Below are 21,704 nucleotides of genomic sequence, written 5' to 3'. Positions count from 1 at the left end.
AAAAAAAAAACTCAAAATGAGATTGTGCATCCATACTGTCACTTAAGTGCGCATGCACTCACACTGTCCACAAATCAGATATTGTGAACTAAAATACACAACGAGACCTGTTACACTTACATTTAAAAGAATCAGTTCAATTTCACTTTAATTCAGTTTTTTTTATATCTTGTCAAATCACAACAATCATCACATGAAGGCGCAAATCAATCCTTTATGAGTCATAAACCTACAGATAAGCTACATAACAAGTTTAAGGATAAACAAACAACTTTAAACCACATGAACACATAATTATAACCATACATGGATAGTACGCTCAAAGAGAAACGTAGCCACAGTTAGGTAGTGCAAAAACACCAGCAGGTGCACGAAGGTGCACGAGGGGATCACCGAAATCACCGCATGCAGAGAGTGACTGTGAATATCTCCAGCATGTTTCCATTTCTTTTGTTTTTCTGAGTGAAGTTGTGGTTTAAAACTACAACATATGGACAGTAGGCCACCTCTACGTTACACCTGTGTGAGCTGCTCAGCCATGGAAACTGGAAATGGAAGCTCCCAGCATACAGTTTTTGTGCTGATGGTAATGTTCATGGTTTGGTGTTCTGTAGTTATTGGTGACTCTTATACTGTATCAGCACTCAGCAACCTGGCTCTGTAGCTCTGTGTGGTCTGCCACTTCATGGCTGAGTTGCTGTGGTTCCTAAACACTTCCCCTTTGACATAATACCACTTACAGCTGATTATGGGATATCTAGGGGGAAGAAATTTCACAAGCTAACGTGGTGCCTTACTGGTTGTATGTTATTACAGAGCTCTTGGGTGTAAAGGCAGACTGCATGGCTAAATGCTTGACTTTATACACCTGTGGCAATGGGCCTGAAAACACCTGAATTAAAATAATTACTTTTGTTCATGTAGTGTAGCTGCACACACTGGTGAACGACCTGATTTCAGTGCCAATGAAACACGAGGGGTAATTCCCAAAGTCTGACCTGCATAGGCTTGCTCTATGCAGAAGCACTAAACTATCATTACAGAGTAAGTATCTCGAGCTGCAGTAACTTATTGCCGATGTGGGTGTTTAACTTTGCTCATTACCAAACTGTATGACTTAATTTAACGTATAGTTGTGGAGGTGTATCAGTAGAATTCAGCCGACCCCTTTGACCCTGAGGCGTGTCCATTACGACGTGTTGTTGACCGGACTACAACATCTTACATGCATCGCTCTGTGTGTTCTTCGTGTTGCTTCATGCAGGCCACGAACCAGGATCAATGAACTCACCACACACCAGAACCATCGGGATGTGGTCAAGTAGCCAAAATTGTGTAGGAAGGTTTCAGACTTCCTGATGTGACCTCGAAGTATCTGCAGCAATAACAGGAGCTGTTGGCTAAATAATAGTTAAGGTTCTCCATTTTTTATGAAAGGAAAGGAGATAATGCCATCCCATAATTCAAAGCAGAACAATTAACACAACTGACAAGTGACGCAGGTCATGTAAATGTTAATTAACAGTCTGTTCTGATTTTCGTGCCGTAACCTGCCGATATGTTTTGAACCTTCAATTGCAGCTTGTAAAATCAAAGCCAAAGGCGAGCTCTGAACATTATGCTCCTGCAATAAAAACAGCTTTTTATGAAGTTATGTGAAGAAAATAAAAAAGTCATATAAATCAAATTATGAGCTACATACAACAAAATAATGAAAGTGATTTTGAGGCTCAGGAGTTCATTTAACGTCAGTCATGGAAAGTCTGGATGAAGGCAGGATCATCTCTCCCACCAGAGGAGAAAATATGAGTGAACAGGATGAGAAACTAATCACAGGATGACAAACATATCATTTTACTTCATAGGCTACTCATTACTTTTTATTTAAAATCGCAGCCTCTATGATGTAAGGTATCATTTTCACCAGTCGTTTTCTCTTTTAATCACCTACATGAAACAACCCAGCAGGAAGTGACGTGCGGATGCACATTTTGCAGCTGATCCTCAGATTTTTATCTCTCCACAGCAGACTCACATCAACAACATCAGCTGTCACCATAAGTAGTGAGGAGGAGACTGTGTGGTGTGTGGTCCTCCTTGTCTAGATTTTCGTGGAAGACACAACTGATCTGCAAACACTCGCTGTGCAGAGTGCGATCCAAATGGAGACTGTTTACTTTCAAAGTAAAAGTTGGGACATTTAAAGCGTGCTGGTTTCAGCAGCAGGACAAAGCTTTTACTTTGAAGGTGAACAGTCTCTGTTCAGTCTCTGTAGTGTTTGCAGATGAGTTGGTGTCTTTCATGCAAACAGCAGGTGACCACGACCATCAGCTACTGACCGAAGAAATTAAACGAGGTTTCTGGTGCAGCACGCTCTGATTTCACAGCTGCTTGGGGAATATGTATTTTCAGCAGGTGAAGCTGCTTTAGGGCCTACAGCTGACACCTGCTCTGACATCTCTGATTAGCTGCGTGGGCAAACATGAGACATCTTCAGTGCAGTAAACGGAGTCCTGGATGATTTAGAAACATGTGACCTGTTCTTAACCTGCCGCCTGTTTGTACCCGGCTGATTCAGACCGACTTTTTTTTACAGTGTATCTGTCTGTCCCTGCTGTACAAGCAGAGCAGGCTGTCGGTGTGTCTTTGTGTCAGTGTTGTTGCAGAGTGCAGTGACCTGCAGTTACACTCTCTCTGTTCCCGTTAGGGTAAATATCCCTCTATTAGCAACAAGTGGTCTGAAAGCTCCGATTCTCTCTGAGCTGCTGGAAGCTTTTACAGAGTTAGACAAGAGAGGAAAAGCAGCAGCTCTGCCAGATTAACCCTCACTGCAAATCACTCGCATCTATTTGATCCACTTTGAGAACAACAGCACATTCACATTTTTACATTCTGCTTTAGGTTTTTGAAAAGTATTTCTCCAGTTTTAAGCAACATGTGTCAAATCGATCTTTGTCAAAACATGAAAGACAACCAAACTCATTGGTTTTTGAACATTTTGACACCGTTTTGTCCACCACCACAAGTTCAAGGCACACTTGCCTGAGGGCTGACAGCCTGACTATTCTTCAAACCTCGGATTCAGGGTTATGTGGTTTCCATCCAGTTTGAAAGCCATCATGTTCAGTTTTTGGAGACAGAAATGACCATATTTGGATGAGAAGGTGAAGTGGTACCTACGTCAGACTAAACATAAAACTTCTTGGATGGTGTGTGAGTTAACAATAAGAATTAAATGCAACCATATTAGTTTTCAGACTGTTGCATTAAAAATGTTCAGCAACGCATGAAGCTCGAGTGAGAGCCCATCAGTTATAATATCCACACTCCTTATAATTATAACTCTAAACCTTAATAACATTTAAAAGACTGAATTTGTGTACACCCCCACCCCACAGACGTCATAAAGACCAAACAGTTTTCTGTATCAGGCTGTAAACTTTTTCATTTCTGCTGGAAAGTCTTTGAAGACTGACTCACTGTCTGCACCCCTAGTGGACATGAGAGGAAGTGCAGGTTTTGGTAGCTCGGTGTTGGCGTCATTTTGCAGCTTGTTGTTTGGAAAAATACTGATGAGATTAAGCTGCGGTAACTTTTCTGTAGTAATTCTTTCTAGTCCACTTGAATCAGAGCACAATGATGTCATCTCTTTATAGATGAGTCAGCACAGTCACAGAAAATTGGCAGAACATAAACACAAAGCCTCACAGTCACCGGCAAAGTGGAGAGCAAAGTATCTACAATGTGCTTTTTTAGCTCAATTTTTGCGACGTTGTAACAATATCTGCTGTCCCATCATTAAGAATAAAAGGACGACGTCTCCTTCACATCTTTCATCACATCATGACACTCGATGTGGAGGACAGGCGATCAGGACAGCAGCTCACTTTTTGAAGGAACGACTTGATTTTGACTTGATTTTCTTTTTATAAACTTATTGGTTTATTGTGAGTTGACTGATGGTTGAATGTCAAGAAGAAACGTTGTTGCTCTGTTAACACCTAATGGGAACAAAGAAGCTGATGCTAACAACCCAAGTTTGACAGAATGGCAGGATCCAGAGTTATTAGCTGCTACAGCTGCTTTACTGGGATTTACTGCGACCGGATCAGCATTTTTCTATAGGAAAGGGCAACATGAGCTCTCTTTCTGTCGAGCTAGCCGGGTCACTAGCGTAAACTGATGAGCATTGTTATGTTTCGGTTTCCAGTTAAAGGAATCTAAACAAAGATGCTGACATGATGAAAACCTGCCTAGTTTTAAAGAGAAATGAAACAAGCTAAAAATTAAAGTGAAGAACCACTCTACATAATCAAATGTGTGAGGAGCTGCCTTAAAACGGTACTTTCAAACCACTTTTAAACACATACTTGATTCACTGACTCACATGTACATTTTTTTTATGAATCATATATGCGTCTTTGCTAACATTAAGCATGCAAACACACTGAGATGGCATGATCAGGATGAGATGATCGAAGGCAACCCTAAGGTGAGTATCTTGTACGAGGGTACTTTGACTTGAGTTGGGGATCGAACCACAAACCGTCTCATTCGTAGCTTCTGCCAAACAAATATATGATGATGATAAAACTCACTGATTAAATCCACCTTTATTCCCAAAGCTTATTTCACTTGTAAGGTTGTTTTCATTTAGGATTTACTGTGAAAAATGTTGAAAAAGAGAAGAGAGTGAGACTGAAAGGAGCGGGAAAAGGAAAAGTTGCTGACCCGCTGCTGAACCTCGGAGCAATAATGAGTAATGACCCTGCAGAACGAGTGTGTGTGTGAGAGTGTTGAACGGCTTATCAGTGCAGTCATGCTTGTTTTAGATCTTATCGCTGTTTTCAGGGTTCGTGTGTTTAGCAGTTAATCGTCTTTATGGGTCGTGGTGCAGCTGAGCTCTAAAAACAATCGCTGACTGCTGGGATATTTTTAGATCATTTGGCAGTTTCGATTTCCGTCTTCAAGCTAGAAAATTGATTCTAGTTGTTCAGGAGACAAGTTTGCTCAACCTTTTATAATTGACACACATTAGCGAACGCAGTCATCTCATAGATTAAGTAGCCTTTGGCTCAGTAGCACGCCCACAGGAGAAGCCAGAAGTTCAAGGCACACCTGCACAAAATGCCAGTCCTTCTTTGGACTGAACTGTTGGACTAAGGCACTTTTGACGGGCCATTTGCCACATCTGGACCTAACATGATATCTGCAAGTGTGCCACTGCTCCACTGCCATTTACCTTGCCTCAGTCACCTTATCAAGCACTTTGGGACAGTCTAGCACATGGTTTTGCTGCCTCTGGTTCAAATCCAGCACTCGTTAGAGGAAAGCCACGTTCTCAGACAGCATGTTTGGTTCCCATGTGCCTCTTTACCTCACTTGGCACGGAGCTGAGAGCATGTCTACTCTTCAAACCTCAGACTCAGGGGGAGCGGTGCAGTTTTGGTTCGTGCGCTCCACGAGCCGGCCGAGGGTGCATGGATGTTTATCCATAAGTCTGCTTGTGTTTTGTGGACCTGGAGGTGGTATTCGACTCCTCTGAGAGGTGAGAGGGTTCCTGTCCCTACCAATGGCTACAAGCTGTAGGTAGTGATCAAAAGAATAAAATCTCAAATACAGGCAGCAGAAACGAGGGTGTTTATATGTTGTGTGGTTTGCTCCACAATGATGAGTAGTTCTCCTTATTAAACTTCTGTCTATAAATCAGGTCCTTTTCTGTCATCCCTCACTCAAACCCTACCATCATACTAAATCTCCCTCTGACGGGTGTTTTAAAGAATATTGGGTGAGTTAATGAGTGCATTTTTGTTGCATACTTTTGCAGAATATTGTAATAATAATGTTTGTTTTTTATAACATCTGATGACACACTTATACACAGTTTGGAAAACACTGCTTTAGATGTGTGTGTGTGTGTGTGTGTGTGTGTGTGTGTGTGTGTGTGTGTGTGTGTGTGAGTGAGTGAGTGAGTCATAAATCCTGCTGTTTGACAGCAAACACACTGCAGGGTCACCAGGAAAACACACAAACACACAGGTGGTCTGTAGCTGCTGAGAAGCTTGTGGAGGACACGCATGTACTTGTATTCCTAACATCGTGGGGACACACGTCTCGCTAAACACTCACATTGTGGGGACACGGTTTATGGATGCAGTCTGCTAACCACATATATATTTTATACTACAAAGCAGGTTTAACATAACCAGGCTATGCTTGTGTCTGGCTCACCTAAACCTACAACCCCACTCAGAGATAAGGAACAGTGTTTATCAACTGTATTTCTTATCGAAAGCTTTCTGCTGCAGGCTCTGTGCACGGTCATATTAAAATGGGTTTTTGACACATTATTCCACAATTTAGCACCACGATTTCAATCAAAGGAATTAAAAAACAGGTGATACAGACCATTAAAAATATAAAAACATGAAACATTGGTGCAGTGAATAAGACAAAAAAGTAATTCTTAATACAAGATCTTGTGAATTTTGATCATCACATTCGCTGTCTGCGCTGCTGTTTATTGCAAACCAGGCAGCTGATCTATAAAAAGCTTCTCAGTGAGGTCGCACAGACCTTCAGCTTGATTAAGACATGCAAATCATTAGCTTGTAGGGGCTATCCCATCTTTAAGGGAGGACGTATGAACCCTGCTTCCGTGTCCAAAATGCTCTGTGTTTATTAGGCTGTTGTGTTTTAAACATGTTTTTAACCTGCTAACTTCTAACTCCGTTAAACTTCATAAATCCTGTTTTCATGGATGCCTGGATGTTAAACTTAATTGTTACACCTGGTAAAGCAGCAACACTGATCATTTTATTACAGATGAAAGAAGTTTGTAACTCAGTGATGCTGCAGTGTTCGTTTGACTTTGGGACCTGAAACGGAGTTTGGACCCGCAAACAGCGAATGACGTCAGACTTAAAGACCGGATTGTTGCTTTAAATACTCTTTCCTAACTTTAATTTAGCTAGAAGTAATTTAGAAGTTGCCAAAATACCTAGAGTGGTGGATTAGTGTCCACAGCAACACATTTCAGCAGCTGTTTTTGTCTTTTTTCAAAGAGAGGAAGTCAATCTGGGTGAAAGGTCAAATCATCAGAAGCACCGGGGAGGCTAAATAAATGAAAACAGTATTGGAGGTGCTAAACAGATGATTATTTTCACAGTGTTCCAGGAGGCTGTGTGTAGTTTACACAGACTTTGAATCCAGTTTCTCTTCTGCTTCTTTTTAATTAGCCATACACGCTCACATGCGAGCCGCGCCCTGCTAGCTGCAGCGCTTTGTTTATGTTAGCGAGGAGCTCATCTTCAGACGAGTTCGCCGCACGGTCTGCGGGTTCAAGCAAGTTCAACTACAATCCAGCATCTACGCTTCAGACATGCACTCACACATACAGGCCTGTGATTAAAGAGCACGCACAAGCTGACCTGTGAGACGAAACGGAGCCTTTTCTTTAACGTCGACCGAACCAGCAGAAAATTGCTTTTTGTGCATCGATATCTCACAGATTATAACTCCACACGCACGCACAGGCAACATGCCTCTCCGCCCCTCAACAGTGGAACCAAAACGAAGCGATTAGAGTTTCAACTCTTCACCTCACCGTCGAACCGCCGCTAGATCTGCCACCGGGCGTAATTACAGGTGGGGAGGAGACGGGCGGCGGGCCAGCCCGATCAGCCTGCTTGCGTCAGAGACGACTCTGCCTTCACCTCACGGCAATGTGCGTGCCAACACACACACATGCGCACGTTCAACAAGAAGAGGTGTATAGTGGCAACCACAAAGAATTAAATATGTACAAACAACACAGGAGGAGGAGGAGCAGAAAGTTCAGGTATGTGCAGGTACACGGTCTGACACACTTAAACGCGACCTCAGAAAAAGGCTCTTTGAAGCTCACTCAAAAATGTGAGCGGCATTTTGAGGAACTGATGAACGGGACAAAACGTCTTCGCCCGCAGGCAAAAGAAATTCTCACACACATTCACTGATTTATGTGGATCTGACAGCTCCAGAGAAGCAGGTCAGCAGAAGGTGGGACTGGCTGATTCTCCAACAGATCATGCACCTTTGTTTCATAAATTCCTGTTTTTAAATTCTTCCAAAATAACAAAGTCATGCTATCAACAGAACGCGACGGCACTGCTCTGACTTTAAGTCCTAAACATCTGTGTATTGTGTTTGAGAGATATGAGTGTTTACAATTTTGGCTCCTATTAGGTAAATTTGGACTTTGAGCACCCCTTATATAACAGTTCCATAGAGGAGACTGTGGTAGGTTATATATGGGATGAGATGAGCCTCCTAGGTCACTTGTTTCAAAAGGTAGGTTCCACCCAGTGACCTTTGACCTGATTTACTTGCTATGTGATTTACAGCATTCAGCAGGAACAGAAATACAAAAATTATCCTCCGAGAGTGGATTTCACCTGAACAGGTGAAATTTCGGTTCCTATTCAGAATATCAGGTAAAGTACTCATGAAGTTTTATCAGAAAAGTCGTTGGACCTCCATGGGGCCAAATCAGCTTCATATCATTCAAATCCTCAGATAAATTATTTCCTTGGGAACAAAACATATCATGATTCTAATTGATCGGGTTAATTGATCCCGATTATGGGCGTCTCGTTGAAGGCCTGGTTTCCAGATTTGGGTTGTTTCTGGTCGAACTGAAGGATTTCTTGTATCTCCAGTGAAAGTCACAGTGTTGGGCAGACGTATCTGTACATATGTGAAAAAAGTGGCTGAGCTTTCTGCCGTCTGTCTTTGTGGTGCATTCAGGGTCATGCATTCAGGGTTGTTCCCTGAATGCACCACAGGTATGTGCAGGTACACATACTAACTGTGAATGTCCCAAACATGAATGATTGTGAACTCTCAAAATAAACTTCTTTGTGTTTTTATTTGAGTCACAAAAGCGGGCAGGTGGTGCCCTCTTGTGGTCACATTTGTGCTTTACACAAGTAAAATTGAATTGAATCGTCTGCAGTGGAAACAGCAGATGGCATTAATTATATCTTTTCTGAGTTAATTTCACTGAGAATAATCAGACCCCAGAATATGACTTTAGCACCACAGTCATGGAGCCTGAGTTGAAAGTTAAGTAATTCTAGACCCTAAAAATCTAATTGAAGCTATTTGTTTGAAGTTTATCGTGTTTAACCAAAAGTTTCTACGTGCTTTAAAGAAATGAATCCCCAACATCTTATATTAATTTGTCTTTAGGAAGGTGACACACACTTTTGGTGTAAGTCGTCTTTCATTTTTTTTGGCTGAAGCAGGAACACCTTCACTGTGGGGAAAAAGAAAGAATATTTTATTGTTATTGTACTTATAAGTTATTTTATTTGACTTTGTTTTGTGTTTTTCATTGACTTTACCCAGCATTTCATTATTTGAGACACTGCTTGTGTACTTACAGGCTTAAATGTTCCTGTCAAAGAGGCCACGCCCCCAATGATGCAAACTTAAAGACTCAATACATTTGAGACAAATTAGTTCCAAAAACATTGAGGATTTTAGGACTTGTGTATAGAGTATACGCCATTTTAACTTCCCAGGACTGCAGATGGAGAAAAGATGCCTGCTCGCTCACAAGATCTATGTTTCTGTGCACGGTCCCCGAGAAATAAAAAGAATACATAAAGAAATTTTGATCTGCTGACAGCTGTAGTTCTCTATTTTTTCCAATTCAATTTAATTTACAAGCTCTAAATCACAACAGTTGGCTCAAGGTGCTTTAAAAGCTTCTTCTAAATCCATCACAGGTGAGACAGACGGGCAGCTGTGCGCGTTCCTGAGCGGAAGGATCTGCGCAAGCTAATAATCCCCCGCCCATTTCCGGCTTCGCTTGAGCCGGGCGTCCATTTTTTCGCGCTCGGATTTTAGGAGGTAAAATAAGACACCACGACTCTGTGTAGCACTGCCAGGTTTATTTTGAAAGGCACCACAGTTTCTAATAAATAATCAAACTGTGAAGAAGTTAATATGAAAGATGGAAGATGTTATATTTCCACTGTAGTGTCAGTACACTATTAGAGCTTATGCCGAGTCAGACTGCACACACAATAGTTTGTTTACAAGTTGACTTCTTCTTTTATTGGGATCACACAGAAGTAACACACACACACATAACTGGGCGTGGTGCCCCCTACTGGCGATAGCTTGCATAGCACACAATTCTTGGTTCATACATAACAGAAGAGTCAGAAGAAAAAAGAAAAGTCACCTGTGCAGTGCTTAAAAAATACTTTTAAAAAGTGTAAAAAGGACAGCACAGAGTGTAGAGTCGTGTCTCATTAAGTCAGCACTGAAGCATTACACGAGTACATGATGCATGTTTAAACTATGCACATCAACATATTTGTGGACCTATTCTGCCTTTTTTGAGATTATATACACACATAGACAGTGTGTATTTTGGACAGGAGTCAAGTCTGTTTGTTTCAGACAGAGGATGAAGTGAAGGGCTGCTATGAAATACAGGATTATTATCAGGGGTGCACATAAGTGGTCCGCAGGTGCGCATTCGCTGTCAAAATAAAAGACGCGCACCAGATAAGAAGTTGCAACGTGTGTTTGCGTACATAAGATTTTCTGATTATTATTAACCTGTGAATCATGCAAAGCCACCCTAAAAGATTCAGAAAATAAGAATGAGCAGGACAGATTTCCACCTTAAGAACTTTTACAGATACATCACTTGTAACTGTACTGCAAAGCTATGGCACTGATGGCTTTTTTACTTCAGTGTAAAGATATCATTACTTCTTTGTATTCTGCCAATCTGTGAATTAAAACAGGGAGGATTTCAGGGTTGTTTTCCTGCTCGATGAGTTGAGGACACGCCCATGATCTTAGCCCATAAGAAGCACCTTAACACATCGAGGAACGTTTCTGTTAAAGTTCGAACATTGACTCTCCCATAGCTTTCCTGACAGTACAAAGGGTGTGGGCTCTTATGTTAATAAAGGCAGACCCTCAAATAAAAAACATTTTCTTTTGTTTTAGGAAGAATGACTACTGCAGCAGTAGCAATCTATAATACCCATAGGCAGGCTGTTTTCATTGTTCAGGGGCTGTTGGGAACATTGCTGCAAAAATAACATCAATCCCAGTCTTGACTGATTCTTTGAATCTGTAGAAAAAAGCCGCTGCTGATTCTGGTTCTGGTTCTGGCGTTTTCTCCTGGTAGAATCGATTTTTGAAGGGTAAGCTCTCTTTCTGGCTCACTGAGTTTTCCATCCTGCAGGTGAAGGTTTTCACGCTGTCCATTTCCAGACTGCTGAGATCCCTTTTGTCTTGTCCCCTTTCCCACTCTCCATCGTCCTTCTTCCAGGAGTAGGTGACAGGCCCGGCATTTGTAATGTCTCCATAACATTTCAGTCCACATAGCGATGGTCGATCACACGCCAGCGGCTGCAGAGTCACCTCAGGTCGGGGCACATCCTCGATCGCCACAGTCTTATGAACCCGACCCTGGAACTGGTTGTTGATCTCCACTGAATACCATCCACTGTCCGCCGCAGTCATGTCCCTGATCTCCAACACTCCTGTGCCAGTGTTCAGAGTGGTTCGGCCTCTAAACTTGCTGAAATATGTCAGAGGAATCTGGTCTTTCACCCACTCAGCCAGCAGGTTCTTGCCGTATTTCCACACGATGCTGGTGATCTGTTCATAGACCGGCTCAGGGCTGAGCTGAAGTGTGCCACCAACCCTGAAGTACTTCTCCACAGTCTGGGCCTGACAGAAGCTAACGTTAGCCACCAGCAGCACCAGCAGCGCTCCGAGAACCACAGACCGACCCATGTCCACTGATCAAGACAGGAGTGACAGAGTATCGATGATCACATCAATAAAAACTCACTCGTCGAAATCTTTTCAGGCAGGTCAGTAAAAACCGACGAACGTGAGGCGGTTTGAGTCACTGATAAAGAAACAGACCTCCGCCTTTTTCTTTTGCTGTGGAGCAAAATGTCTCAGAAAAAAACCTTCAGCGTGGCTTCTCTGCTGTTCGTTTTCAAAATGAAAGAACAAAAAATATTTCAACCAATTTCTACAGTCATTGATTAAAAGCCATATATTCTAATCAATTCAGTGTTAAATGAAACATTTGTTAATTTTGTAATATTTGTGAACCAGATGATTTATTTCTTAATAAATTAATAACAATTGTTTCTTTTCTTTCTCCCCCCCCCCCCCTTTTTTTTTTTTTTTTTTTTTTTTTTTAAGCAATATCAAAGTTAATTTGGAGATCTTTGAGGTGAAAGTCAGTAACAAAAACTCGCCTCGGTTGTATAAAGTTGGATCCAACTGTTGTCCATGGGATTTATGGTTTCCCTTCCTAATCCTTAAAGGCTCGCAGGTGAAAGTGATCAACACAGGTGAATACAACACTCAAACTAACGCCTCAGCACCACGAGGAGAAGAAAGCAACCTGAATGCGAAGAAGAAAGAAGAAGAAAGAAGCAAACAGCTTATTTTTACAGCTATATAACACTGCTGTTAGTGTGAGCGTAACATCAGGTACCAATTCAATAACGTCATAATCAGGAAAATCCTCAGGAACATGTAAAAAGAAAGAAGAGTTTATCAGAGGCGCTGTTTGAGGTTTTACTGCTTTATTCCTTAAACTGCTTTATTGCTGCAGTCAAAACAATCCTCGCTGATATTGTATTTATATTATTAACATGACAATTCATGTTTTATATGTGCAATGAAGCAGAACAGCGACGCAACACGGCTTTATTTTGAAAAGCACGGAATCGAGTTTCCTTAGAAAGTGAAAGTAACTCTAAAGTAGGCCTCGGTCCTATTGTCCCGCACTTATTGTAAAATGGTTTGTCTGTAGCCACATAACGTCTGTATTAAGAACTAAATTAGTCTTAAAGAATAAAAGCGACAATTTGACAGCAACCCCGAGAACCCCCCCCCCCCCCCCCCCCCACACACACACACACACACACACACACTGGCTCTACGGGGAGGTGTCTGACCGATCAGAGCAGTTTCCACATAGGAAAGAAATGTGCTCCGTGTCTTTCCCATGTGCTTTCTTTGGAAAGAATGTGTATGTAAATAGACTTATTTATGTAAATAAATGTTTATTTTGACACACAGTAGGCTATAAACGTAAATATGTGCATTTCAGTTCATCCACAGAGTGACTGCAGTGATTGTTCAGGGTGAATTTGATATTTACAATAAGAAAAGAATAGATGGTTTTTCTGGTTTTCTATTCAGACATGAAAGAACAAAGCCTCCTTGCCTGCGTCCTGTCGTGTGTTCCTGTAAATGTGTGTGAATGTGTGGATGACTGAATGTGTAAAGCGCTTTGGGGTCCTTAGGGACTAGTAAAGCGCTATACAAATACAGGCCACAGGCCATTTACAAAATGTGTGAAGTTGTCCCTGATGCAGTGGGATTATAAATTATTACAATTAATTTAAACACATTCAGAATGGATAAGTGGCATAATGACTTCATGCACTTCATGTTACTTGTTACCAATGAAACAGGCAGCTGATAGACAGATGATGCTGTCAGACCTTCGAAAATCCTCGTGAATGCTGAACTGTTGAACCAACACATATGATACAGTATACTGTATCATTTATGCTGTTTGCCTGTTATGATCGCTGGTTTAGGTTCCAGGGTTTTTGATTTGTCTTAGAGGTTTTGAATTTATTTTATTTGGACTCCTTTTCCTTTGAAAGGGTAAATGGCCTGATTCCTATATAGCACTTTCCTCCTCTCCCAGAGAACTTAAAACACTTTACACAATGTGCCTCATTCACAGCCTCTTTCTATGCTCAAGTGCTTTTCATCTAACATTCACACACATTCAGACTGTGATGGGGTGCTGCTTGGGGTTAGTACCTCTTTGGCATACAGACTGGAGCAGCCAGGTATTGAACCACCAACCCTTTGTTTAGTAGATGACATGCTCTTCCTCCTCAGCTTCACCTGTAGTGCGGTGTAGCTGTGACTCATGCAAAATTGCTGTAGAAGAATCAGAGTGTAGAGGATGGGACTGAGGACGCAACCCTGTAGGACGCCAGTGTTTGTAATAATGCTGGCTGAAGTCCTGTTGCTTATCCTGACGGACCGACAAACTCCTCATACCCTCATGTATGAGTCTTTGTTTTCCAGATGGGAGAGGGAATAGTGAAGGGCAGCAGTGACCATGGGGCCAAATCAGCTTCATATCATTCAAATCCTCAGATAAATTATTTCCTTGGGAACAAAACATATCATGATTCTAATTGATCGGGTTAATTGATCCCGATTATGGGCGTCTCGTTGAAGGCCTGGTTTCCAGATTTGGGTTGTTTCTGGTCGAACTGAAGGATTTCTTGTATCTCCAGTGAAAGTCACAGTGTTGGGCAGACGTATCTGTACATATGTGAAAAAAGTGGCTGAGCTTTCTGCCGTCTGTCTTTGTGGTGCATTCAGGGTCATGCATTCAGGGTTGTTCCCTGAATGCACCACAGGTATGTGCAGGTACACATACTAACTGTGAATGTCCCAAACATGAATGATTGTGAACTCTCAAAATAAACTTCTTTGTGTTTTTATTTGAGTCACAAAAGCGGGCAGGTGGTGCCCTCTTGTGGTCACATTTGTGCTTTACACAAGTAAAATTGAATTGAATTGAATCGTCTGCAGTGGAAACAGCAGATGGCATTAATTATATCTTTTCTGAGTTAATTTCACTGAGAATAATCAGACCCCAGAATATGACTTTAGCACCACAGTCATGGAGCCTGAGTTGAAAGTTAAGTAATTCTAGACCCTAAAAATCTAATTGAAGCTATTTGTTTGAAGTTTATTGTGTTTAACCAAAAGTTTCTACGTGCTTTAAAGAAATGAATCCCCAACATCTTATATTAATTTGTCTTTAGGAAGGTGACACACACTGTTGGTGTAAGTCGTCTTTCATTTTCTTGGCTGAAGCAGGAACACCTTCACTGTGGGGAAAAAGAAAGAATATTTTATTGTTATTGTACTTATAAGTTATTTTATTTGACTTTGTTTTGTGTTTTTCATTGACTTTACCCAGCATTTCATTATATGAGACACTGCTTGTGTACTTACAGGCTTTTGTTAATATTTGTTTAGTTTTATTATTATTATTTAGTCTTTTCATTCTAAGCAGCTCAGCATGTTTAAATGATTTTCTTGCTTATTTTACATTTTATTCACAGCTGAAGCATTTTGAGCTGCACTAAAGTAAGTTTCTGTTGTAGTGAAATTAAAAAGTCACAAACAAATTTTATGTGAAATACTTTGGCTGGTATTAAACAGTGTGACGCATTAAACTGCTTCATCAGTGTCGACTCGCTGAATGAGAAGAACTGCTGCTGGGAGACATTCAAAACTGTTGATTCGCTGAGAAAAGGAGCTGCCGGTGATCTCAGACTGTTTTGCTGGGTTTGATTAACCTTCCGGTGAAAACGTGTCCTTCGTTATATGTTGACTGTCACTGCGGTGCCAAACCTTCAACCTCAATCATCAAACCTGGAATACGCTGTATGAATATTTCACACCAGATATGATCTTTATATTTTAAGTTTCTGCATTTTTAGGAGGAGTTCAGAAGTGTGTGCAGGTTTGCTCAGCCTTTTCATTTATATAGAAATGATACATTTATGTCTCTTAAATGTTGAGTTCACGGCTCACTTCACACACACAAGTTCAGGGGTAAAGAGGAAGAGGAGGAAGCGAGGAGGAGGAGCCTGAATAAAAACGATTCCCTCTTAATCATTTTTATTGTCTGGACATTTTGAAATGCTGTTTTATTTCATGATGATGCCATTTTTATTAACAGCATTACTGGAATTTTCCTGTATGGTCCCTTTGCTGTATTTTCCATTTTTAGGGAATTGCTGTAATATCTTTTAAGGTATTTCTACTGCAGTCTCATTTACTGTAGTTTTACTGCAATGTCTGTAACCAGAGTGTAACAACACTTTTAGTGTATTTTCCTTTATTTTTGCTTAAATTAGTTTTGTTGTTTACAGTACTGTTTATTAATTTAAACCCGTAGAAGCATTCTGATTGCAGTGCAGCACTTTAAGCTAAAACTTAACATGAAAATGAGATACACATTTGTCAGATTTGTCCTTAAAATTTACTTTTATTTGTAGTAAATTGATTTGAAATGAATGAAAGTACAACATTTGTTTTTAAATGCAGACTGATTTTCTAAAACACTGAATGTTGCTACTTGTGGACCTCATTAAAAATGCATTGAATCATTTTGATATATTACACCAAACCCGCCATTACTTTGACAACCGATTGCATTCTTGGTCTTATATGAAGAACCTGGACTGCTGCTTTTTTCCTATTAGGCAACATAATGAGGCATAAAGCATAAGGAGGATACTTACAAGCTATAATACGTTTAATTGAATCCCTTATATTAAAAAAGTTAAATGTATTTCAGGTGTGACAGATTTGATTTTGCTCTGTTACTGTAATATTGATCTTTGATTTTTAATTAGCTGTTTAATTCTCCCTGATAAGCTCGGGAGTTCTCGGAGCTCCTCTCCGCGATTCGTTCCAGCAGGAATGGAGGAGAGTAATCTATTACACACGCTGAGGAGGTAACGAGCCCCGCATCGCTTCCACCTGACTGAGTGTGAGCGCGTCACACAGAGAGGTGAGTCCACTGTGAGTCACATCGGGGCTGAAGACCGAGGAGGCAGAGAGTTCTTCCCCCCCCGAGGAGGAATCATCCGAGCCACCGCTGCTGCTGATCCCCCATCATTTATCTTTATTATTATTATTATTATTAGCATTTAATTCTGAGGATTTATTCACGGAACCTTTTTTCTGTTTTCTTCTTGACGCGGATCTTACAAAAAATCAAAGGAAAGTGTTTTATTTATATATTTATTTATTTTATGTTTTATTTTTTCCTTCGAAGGATCCTTCAGTGGATCAGCTGCACGGAGGACAAACGGCTTTCCTCGCGGATATTAATGCGCTCTGTCACTTTGCGTGATGGAGAACTTTACCGTGTGGAGTAATTTCACTCGAGTTCTGTCAGAGCTGGACGGGACGGAGGAGGACGAGGACGGGGAAGAGGACGGCGGAGGGATCGGCGGACTGCGCGTCCTCGTCGCCTGCGTGCTCTTCCTGCTCATCGTGTCCACGTTGCTCGGGAACACGCTCGTGTGCGCAGCCGTGATAAAGTTCCGCCACCTGCGCTCCAAAGTCACCAACTTCTTCGTCATCTCTCTGGCCGTGTCCGACCTGTTCGTGGCCGTGCTCGTGATGCCGTGGGAGGCCATCACTGAGGTGACCAACACGTGGCTGTTTGGACGCTTTTGTGACGTCTGGATCGCCTTTGACATCATGTGCTCCACAGCGTCCATCCTCAACCTGTGCATCATCAGCGTGGACCGCTACTGGGCCATCTCCAGCCCCTTCAAGTACGAGCGGAAAATGACTCATCGCGTGGCGTTTGTCATGATAGGGGTGGCGTGGACGCTGTCCATTCTGATCTCCTTCATCCCCGTGCAGCTCAACTGGCACCGGGCCGGGGAGGAGGAGCGGGAGGTGGCGATGGAGGAGATGGCGGCGATAATGGCCGCCAGCGGAAAGAACTTCACAAACTTGAGCAGCTTCAACTCGAGCGACGTCGCCGCCCAGAGTTGTGTGGCCAACCTGAACAAGACCTACGCCATCTCCTCCTCCTTTATCAGCTTTTACATCCCAGTGGTGATCATGATCGCCACCTACACCCGGATCTACCGAATCGCTCAGACCCAGATCCGTCGGATCATGTCTTTGGAGCGGGCGGCAGAGCAGGCGCAGCACCAAGGCCACGGCGTGAACAGGAACCAGCAGCAGGTGCAGCGGCCCGGCGACGAGGCCTCGCTGAAGTCCTCGTTCAAGAAGGAAACCAAAGTCCTGAAGACGCTTTCAATCATCATGGGCGTGTTCGTGTTTTGTTGGCTGCCCTTCTTTGTCCTCAACTGCACCGTCCCCTTCTGCGACCCGCCGTGCGTCAGCGACACCACCTTCACCGTCTTCGTCTGGTTCGGCTGGGCCAACTCGTCCCTCAACCCGGTCATCTACGCGTTCAACGCAGACTTCCGCCGAGCTTTCGCCAGCATCCTGGGCTGCGGCCGAGTCTGCTCGAACAACGCGGTGGAGGCGGTGAACTTAAGCAACGAACTGGTTTCCTACCACCATGACACCACCCTCCACAAGGAGGCGCTGGTCCCCGCTCAGCCGCAGCAGCATCCCCGCAACATTAACGTCAGCTCGGACCACCTGGAGGACATGAGCGCACATTTTGACGAGGAGTCGATCATCTCCAACGGTTCTCCGAGCCACAACAGACTGCTGCTGCTTCCCGCAACCATCCAGTATGAGGAAGACCCAGAGATTTCCTTGGAAACAATCACACCGTTCACCTCAGCTCCAGGGCTGGAGAGTGATGCTCTGATACCAGGACAAGTCCACCAGGACGGATAGGACAGACACAATGTTTGGACATTCCTCCATGATGTGTGCTCTTGATTCATTTAAAGTTGTGGACTTTAGAACTTCATAATTTGGGTTATTGATCTGAAACTGGCTAAAATCACCACTGAGCACAAAGAATGTATAATCTCCACGTTCATCCTATTATAGCCCGTCACGAAGGGACAGATGGTGCTTGAAAAAACTTTGTCTTGACAAGTCTGATGGCTGATATCTGGAGCTCTGAGGTCTCTCCAGACGAATGTCCCATTAACAACTCAATAGTTGCGCCTGAACAAGTCATTAAAATTGCACTAAAACTTCCTTCTCATTTAAACTCTTTAAATGAGAGTCCAGTGACATCACCTGCTGGTTTGTAAAGTCCAGTTCTGAAGCCTCAAACTGAGCGTTTCTGACATGCTAACCAGGCGTGACGAGCTTCTTTCTCACTATAACATTTTCAGCGGGGATCAACTGCTGAGACGAAAATGCCCTGTTTCACGTAGATAAATATAAAAAAAGAAAAACAGAGCTGTAATGCACTTTTTCTTAGTGCGAGGAACTGAGCACTCTGTGATTCCCAAATCACAGCAGTGTACGCACTAAGTAGATGCGCCCTAAATCATACCCCTGCTTTACTGTCCATTTAACTTTTTATGGGACCATAATTTATAAAAATAAACATTTTATGTCCAGTAAGATGTAAAACTAGGAATTGAGACCATAAACTCATCAGATAAGTTTTCACTGAAGTCATTTATCAAGTGAGAAGGGGAGCCATTTTCCCATCGTGTTAAATATGACCCAATTTCTTTTTCCCGCTGGCCTTTAGAAAGAACGCAGGTTCGAGGCCCTCCAGCGTTGGCTGGATCTATCGAGCCTGATATTAAATAACAGGCGGGAAACTCAAGCTACTCTTAAATGCCAGCATCCTAATTTATATATTTTTAACATCCTGTTTGCTGCTGTATTTTGTATTTTGTTTGTTTTTTCATGTTTTCTTTAGGTTGTTTAAATAGAAACAAATGTATGTGTGTGGAAATGTGACCTCCTGACAAAAAGCCTGTGCAAACCCAGTGCAGACACAATCGTTTAAACCCATATTTATTCACAGTAGAACACAGAAAACATATCAGATGTTTAAGCGTAGACAGTTTGAAGTCGATGGCAGCAACATGCCTCAAAACATCCATGATGGGAGCAACAAGGCTGGAGAAGCAGGCGGTGCAAAAAATAAACAGCTGGAGAAACATGTTGTACAAATCAGGTTAATTGGCAGCAGGTCAGCAACATGATTGGGCATAAAAAGAGCATCTTGATTTATAAATTGTGAAACAATTTCAGAATAATATTCATCAAAATAAAATTGTAAAAAAACTCAGAAAATATTAAATCATAAACTAGTCTGGAGAAGCATCTGTGTGCATGAGACGAGGCTGGAAACCCGGACTGGATGCCTGTGATCCGATGGCTCTTTGGCTTCGGAGTAGAAGAGTCTGAGTGCTGAGCCAGCTGAGAACATCTGGAGCATCCTGAAACCAAAAATGGGACAAAGAGGAGTCCAGACTGCTGGGCATCAGTCCAGAACCGGACAACAGTCCTCTGGAAGTCCAGCAGCTGCTGTCCTCAGCTCACAGGCAGATGTTACAGAGGAAACATGGACCAGCCCAAACTTTTAGAGACGTGTTGATACCATCAAATTCAAAACAGTCTCATATGTTCATTAAGACTCAGTTCAATCATTTGACTCGTTTTTTGTGAATAAATGGGTTTGTGACATTTGCAAATCATTGTATTCTGTTTTTATGTACATTTTCCACAGCATCCCAACTTTTTGTATACTAGGAGAGAACTGTTAGTGATGTGGAAGTGCTTTAGAGACACGTAGAGGCAACCGGTGTTTGTGTGTTAAAACAGAATTAAGGGTTGAGGTTATGAAACCTGACCCTGACTCTGACGTTCATCCATAAAATGACATTTAAAGCATCATCATAAGTGCGATGATATTTGCCATTCATCCGTAATCCGCAAGACGCACCGGTTGTTTGAGAATATGGTATTAACAGGGACTTAATGTGAAAGCAACATTTAAATATCTAAACAGTACGATGGCTACTCTGTTGCTTCGTTGAGGTTTTAAATGCACTGTAAACCATCAGAGAGACGAATAAATGCAGAAGAGGTTTAACTGAGTGAAAGTCAAAGCTGCTGTACTGAATCTTCACAGCAGAAAGAAACTTGATGGCAGTCATTGAGGATCAGGGAGGATGGTGGGGGGGCCTGACAGGTAACCTGACTCCCTCACTAACATCCTGTCTCCCCCCCCCCTACAGATACATTATGCTGTTTTCAGCTATTCTTAGAAACATGACATTTTTGACAAAAAGTAAAAAAGTAGAAATGAGATTTTTTCCAAACAAGAAAAACAAAATACTTTTATTTTATTTTATTGATATAGCGCCCAACCACATTCGTCTCAAGTAAAGACGGTACAATGATACACAGAAAACCCAACAGTCAGAAGACAGCGAGGATGCGATGACGATACAAATACAAACGAACACGGAGCGACGGCAGAGTCTGAGTTTTCCTCCCGTTGGTCGACGCTCCTTCCTCTCTCTCTGCAGTCTACCTCTGCTCTCTCCTTTCATCTTCACTCAGTGGTGGAGTTGAAACAGAGTGGAGGCTCCAGGGGCCACTGAGGGGACGGCACTCTGAACCTCACAGGTGTGTCCTGCAGGGTCAGCTGTTCAGTGCATCATCGAGATGTTTCATGAGGGAGGAAACGAGAGCAGAGCGCTCGTTTCGGGTGTGGGCTGAGCTCAAGAGCTCTGCAGCACATCAACACTTTTAACTGATCTCAGACCTCCCCGCAGAGTTTGAGTAATAAACTGATTGGTGTTTCGTTTAGCAGGATACAGAGGAGTCTCCAGCAGTGTAGACTCTGCTGTTTGTGGAGCAGGTGATAGAAGGAGATTGTGATTTAAGAATTTATTTCATAGGATCATCACAGCATCCCGGCATCTTTAATGAGTGCAGACTGACACCATGAAATGTTAATGAACTTTGAAATCCTGGCAGGCATAAAACAGAGAGACTGTGGCACTTGTGCTCTCTGTGTGGTGTTTTGGTGCACTTGCATGTATGCCACTTTTATTTGAAAGATACTTTAAAAACGGCCAAAGCTGCTCGATATCATTAAACCTGCTGCTGCAAAG

The 21,704-nt window shown here is 42.3% G+C and overlaps 2 protein-coding genes across 2 annotated transcripts; one reads left to right on the top strand and one right to left on the bottom strand.

Annotated features, from left to right (window-relative positions):
• Nucleotides 1-9,930: 9,930 nt before the first annotated feature.
• On the bottom strand, nucleotides 9,931-12,005 carry LOC308388232 (CD48 antigen-like). The gene has a single exon (XM_080868811.1). It carries the CDS (start codon nucleotides 11,812-11,814, stop codon nucleotides 11,071-11,073), a length of 744 nt encoding a protein of 247 aa, XP_080724937.1. The 5' UTR covers nucleotides 11,815-12,005; the 3' UTR covers nucleotides 9,931-11,070.
• A 4,932-nt stretch (nucleotides 12,006-16,937) lies between these two features.
• Nucleotides 16,938-20,159, top strand: LOC308388865 (D(1)-like dopamine receptor). The gene has a single exon (XM_080869820.1). It carries the CDS (start codon nucleotides 17,017-17,019, stop codon nucleotides 18,496-18,498), a length of 1,482 nt encoding a protein of 493 aa, XP_080725946.1. The 5' UTR covers nucleotides 16,938-17,016; the 3' UTR covers nucleotides 18,499-20,159.
• Nucleotides 20,160-21,704: the final 1,545 nt, after the last annotated feature.

Source organism: Rhamphochromis sp. 'chilingali' (genome assembly GCF_963969265.1).
Source record: "Rhamphochromis sp. 'chilingali' genome assembly, chromosome: 20".
Taxonomy (NCBI): Eukaryota; Metazoa; Chordata; class Actinopteri; order Cichliformes; family Cichlidae; genus Rhamphochromis; species Rhamphochromis sp. 'chilingali'.
Note: the sequence above shows the minus strand (reverse complement) of the source record. Positions and strands in the feature narration are given on the sequence as shown.

Bases quoted from the DNA above. Each gene is read 5' to 3' on its own strand.
- LOC308388865 (XM_080869820.1), top strand. From the start codon at position 17,017: ATGGAGAACTTTACCGTGTGGAGTAATTTCACTCGAGTTCTGTCAGAG.
- LOC308388232 (XM_080868811.1), bottom strand. From the start codon at position 11,814: ATGGGTCGGTCTGTGGTTCTCGGAGCGCTGCTGGTGCTGCTGGTGGCT.